This window comes from Strongylocentrotus purpuratus, unplaced genomic scaffold, assembly GCF_000002235.5.
Source record: "Strongylocentrotus purpuratus isolate Spur 01 unplaced genomic scaffold, Spur_5.0 spur5_scaffold_13, whole genome shotgun sequence".
Lineage (NCBI taxonomy): Eukaryota > Metazoa > Echinodermata > Echinoidea > Camarodonta > Strongylocentrotidae > Strongylocentrotus > Strongylocentrotus purpuratus.
The window spans coordinates 1,999,318-2,004,279 of record NW_022145598.1 but is presented as its reverse complement, the minus strand read 5'-3'; the positions used below and the strand labels follow the sequence as shown (position 1 = coordinate 2,004,279).

At 38.3% G+C, this 4,962-nt stretch overlaps 1 protein-coding gene across 2 annotated transcripts in view; it reads right to left on the bottom strand.

The window, feature by feature from the left end:
• LOC100890395 overlaps positions 1-4,925 on the bottom strand; it is a 17,357-nt gene extending 12,432 nt beyond the window's left edge. Inside the window, exon 1 of one of the 2 annotated variants that reach the window (XM_011665997.2) lies at positions 4,329-4,925. In XM_011665997.2, coding sequence (XP_011664299.2) covers positions 4,329-4,578 — 250 coding nt within the window. In that variant the 5' untranslated portion in view covers positions 4,579-4,925. The remainder of the gene's footprint in view (positions 1-4,328) is intronic. The other variant, XM_011665996.2, reaches the window with a different exon arrangement.
• Between the last annotated feature and the right edge of the window lie 37 nt (positions 4,926-4,962).

The window sequence follows — 4,962 nt, the reverse complement described above, 5'->3', positions numbered from 1 at the left end:
CCATTCATTCATTCATCCATTCATTCATTTATTCATTCAGCATGTGATTCATCTTCACCATAATCATTCATTACCCATTTATTTCTCATACAAAATGAACTCAAACCCTCAAATACAAATCGTATTTAAATATATTCCTGCCATCGTGACATTTCAATTTCCATCTAAAATGCAATCAATCCAACCTTGAGCTAAGGTATCCAAAGTCTAAGTATTAAAAGAACCAAAAGACCCAATAGATTGTAGATTCTATAGGTCATTATAATTATCTCTATATACCGACAAGTCGACAGATGTTTCCAGAAATATTAGTCTTCTCTAGCGTTACCATGGCCACATGATAATTAATGCGGGCATATGTTGTAGGGAAGTATAATCATGAAAGTAGTCTTTTTCACGGCATACCCTTTACCTCGATAGCTCAGTCGGTAGAACAGTGGTTTCGTAATCCGGTTACCCGGGTTCGAAACCAAGGCGATGCGCTAGTGCCCTTTGGTAAAGCATTAATCCTCATTCCCAGGTCCCTCGGAGAGGACCTAAAGCCGTCGGCCGTCTGGTTGCTTTCTTAGCAGTCAGGCAAAAATAACCAACCAACACCCTCCCCCAACAGTCAAATATTTGTTTAAAGCTTATCTGCCATAGTTTACAGGAGGGATTAGAGCGCCCTGCAAGGTCACTGGACAAGTGGTTATCATCATCACTCAGATCTCAGTTAACATAAGAAAAAGAGGATCATGGGGGACCAATGGTCACCGATTAGGCATTGTTTGTTGTAAGAGGGCGCAAGTAGCTACAAGTAGTGCAGTGGGCCTTTAAATTACAATATTTATTTCCTGAGTATGGTCTCTGGTCGGCCAAAATTAAAAAATATTTATATGAAGTTTGAGGCAAGTAGACATAATATATTTCTAATGAAATTAGAATCAACCAAGTTCAGATTAGTTTGACTTAAATAGGGGTGCAGCCTCCGTGCGCCCCTCGTACGCCTATTGTGTAGATAATTGACATCAACGGTTTACGAAGTACATGAAACCCATGCCGGAAAAAACAACCACTTGTCAGACGGCTAAAATAATGAAGGAAGTGAAATCTACTGGTATAAAATATTGGCAATAGCGTACTTCTAGTCGGGTTATTAAGTCCGATAAGAGCGAATTTAGGCTTTGAAATAGAGAGCGATACCTGGAGACGGAAACTGAAGAGATTCTATAAAAATATGACCATATGCGTAATCGGGTCAAACTGATTCTAAAAACATAACAACGGTTTAAACCTTTATATGTTTTTCTTATTTAAATTTTAAACCCTGCCCACCACCGATAACTTAGTGTCTTCCCCAAAGTGAGATACTACAGTTACATACTCAATCGCCTTTATGAGAGAAACGCACTCACAAAATGAATGAATTAAACTCAAAGATCTCTCTTTGAATCATAATAACCTGAATCTTAATCACGTTTTTCAAGAATTAAAAAAAAAAAATATGAACGTTTCAACCACTGACACGATCGCTTTTTCTGATGGAGAAGCTAGGGAGCCTAACTACAGGCATCTCACTCGCGTCTATGTTGGTCTTGACCTCACACGACCCAAAACATCGAAATTGGTATATCCCCCCCCCCCTCCCCCGTCTCTCTCTCTCTCTCTCTCTCTCTTTCTCTATTTCTGTCTCTCTACCTCTCTCTCGATCTCAATCTATATGTTTATCTTTCTCTCTCTCCCTCTGTCCCTTAAACACTCTCTTTTTATTTCTCGCTTTCTCTCTCTCTCTCTCTCTCTCTATTATTATTATTACCCTACCTCCGCCCCTCCCCTTCCCTCCGTCACTCGCTCTCCGTGAGTGGTAATGACCCTTTAAATGGCAGATGTTATAAGGTCAGATGTCAACAACGTTTCTTGTTTTCATTTCTAACCCCAGGGAGAAAATGCTAGCCTAGATCCCATACGATACCAAATTTTCTTGGTTTTTTTTCTTTCATATTTGATTTTTTTGTTTGTTTCCTTCTCACTTTCACAGCCTGTTGCACTGTTTACCTAACCTGATTCATAGGTAATAACATTGCACGTAAGGGTTTACCCGGTGCTGGTAATGGTGGTGAGAATTACAGGAAATAAGATTAGAGGCAATAAGAATTGTTAGTTCAATTCTTTGTATAGCAAGGCATGATATAAGAAAGCCTATAAATTGCAAAACAAATCAATAATAAGGGGGATGAAAGAAAGTTCGTTTTCATTTTCTGTAACTAAATAATTTCGCATTACAAGACAACAACAAAACAAAGTCAAAGATACTCCTCAGCTAATTTTCTGTTAAATCATTACGTTTATCTTTGTGATTATCTTGTCATTGTTTATATAATGTGGAAGCTGAAATAAATTCGCTCTGCATTAGGCGACTACTACTACTAAACACAGCTGAAACACAGAAGACTCGATTTAAGCGAGGTTTGCATCATACCAGTCCCCCACCTTATAAAGAGTTGATAAAATTATTGTAATCGCAACTTATTTGCGATTGACTATGTAAGGGATATGAGATGTACTGCAAACATGAGATTGATTTTGGATCAATTGCAACTCTCTATAAGACAGGGATAAGGCCTTAATTGCTTCCCTTCAAGAATCAGTAATCGAGTTTAGTCTTCCTACTCCAGAGTCGCACAGTTTTATTCCCACTAGGGGGCACCCCCCCCCCCGGTTCGATGCGAGATTGAGAGAAATTATTTTTCGTTTAAATCAGCAGGATGCCTTAAAGGTATAGACCAGTTTTGGAAACGCCCTCCTCTCAAAAAATGAAATGGAAGCTCTTATTACCAATCATGACTTTGTGAAAGAATATGTTCTGACTAATTATACAAATTTTGACGGGAAACCGCCTACTTATAAATTATCATATCGATCCGGCCTGGATAGATATCGCGAATGCACTTCAACATTTAACATTCAGGTATATATTTCTGCTTTTTGTGAACTTAGGTTGAAGTATTGCCATCTAAACCTCTGAAGGCAATATTTAAACAATATTGAATGGATATTTTGCACTCAAAACCCTTGGACCGCAACTTTTTACCACTACCGGTCTATATCTTCTAAATGTTTAAGTACGGGTCTTGTACAACGTCTAGGATAGACTCGTGGCACTATTTTGTAAACTACATGGACTACAATCACAAGCGGTGAAGTGTATGTCAATAACACTTGTTTGACTTCGAGGTATATCTTACCGTGGACCTTACCATGCAAGGTATCATCCGCTGTAATATAAACCGGTTGCATTCAAGAGCATTACGTTGTGTGTTTAGTACCATGACAACATGAGTGATGATTTGGACATTGTAACTAAATAATTTTGCATTACAAGACTAAAAAAAAAAAACAATGTCACAGATATTTCGATGCTAATTTTCTGTTATGATTATCATTATTGTGATTATCTTGTCATTGTTTATATGATGTGGAAAATAAAATATATTCGCTCTGACTAGAGCGACTACTACTATTATGTGGTATATAAGGGGGAGGCCCCGAAAATGTTGGAATGTATCATGATTACATAGTTGGCATGAAATGCATTTCCTCAATTTATGATCTCTCTTCCTGATGTCTCTTCCTGGCATAAAATGCATTTCCTCAATGTGATTGAAAAAGCACTAAGGGCAAAATATGTTGTTCCACTTATAACTATATACACGTGTCAACGGGGTCTTCTCTTAGTGCTATGAGTAGCCTATACTATACATTATCGAAACATTAACAGCAGTCCGATGCGCTATATAGAAATAATTTTACAGCTTAAAAGGAGGGTATATAAGAAAATGATGTCACTAAAGACTTGATGTTGTGGGATAACGAAGCATCATTAAATATCATGCTTCTATTATATTATTCATGAATCATGTATATATTAAAGCTATACTTCATACTAAAGTAAGGATTTGCAATTTTAATTGCAATTGCAATAACGAACGGGTGCATGCAGGGGGGGGGGTGACGCATTTACACCTCAACACAAATTATGATGATCATTTTAGCATTGTGTCTGCCTACAGCATTGGGTACCGAATGGAATGGATTACGTAACAGCTGTAACAGCTCATAATGGCCATAATAGGCCTACGATCAATATAAAAACGGGAAGCGATTAAAAGAAGACCAGCACATGAAGACAGGAAAGAAGAACTTCCATGTCAAGAGGCTAAATAGTTTTCGCAATAATTAATCTTTCACAAAATGTATTATAACAAGTTCTAAATAAAGGAACTGGAGGATCGATGCACATACAATGCTTAATTATATTAAACATTGATACACCATAGGCTTATACTTACGGAAGCCGGGTATGTCTCCATAATTCCGCCTTGTGGAGTTTATAGCCTTTTTCCTGATCGTGAAAACAAAATATAATGTGGTGAGGGTTAAAACAGAGACCGTGATCGCTCTCCAATGGGCATTTAGAGCCCTCCGAATCCGCCACATCTTTCGGGGGAGAAACCTCATCCGTGCCTGGCGAAATCGGCTGCTACCACTAGTGCTGCTGCTCGATACAAAAACTGGCATCTTATGAAGTGAATTTGGCATCGTCAACTTGTCCTTGCGAGAATTCTTCGATTTGGATCAAGAGGGTAGAAAAGAAAAGCGGATTAGTATATACCACAGAGGGTCCAAATGCACAGATCCGTTGAATTTTGGGTGTCGTTTTGAACAGCTAGATCGATTTGGTATTGATTATTTCACAATGCATACAAGTTGCTAGCAGCCGCTGTTTTCCAACATCGCGTACGTTCTGTGAGATAAGGTCTGTGCCTATAACACACGTCGAGAGCGTTACTTGCTATCATACCATGCAATATACCGAGAAAAAATGAAATGAAGCCCTGGGACAAAATTGTATTGTTGGAGTTCATCTGTACGCAGAGTGTCGTTATAGGATGCGAACTTTGTCCACTCCAAACATTTTATATA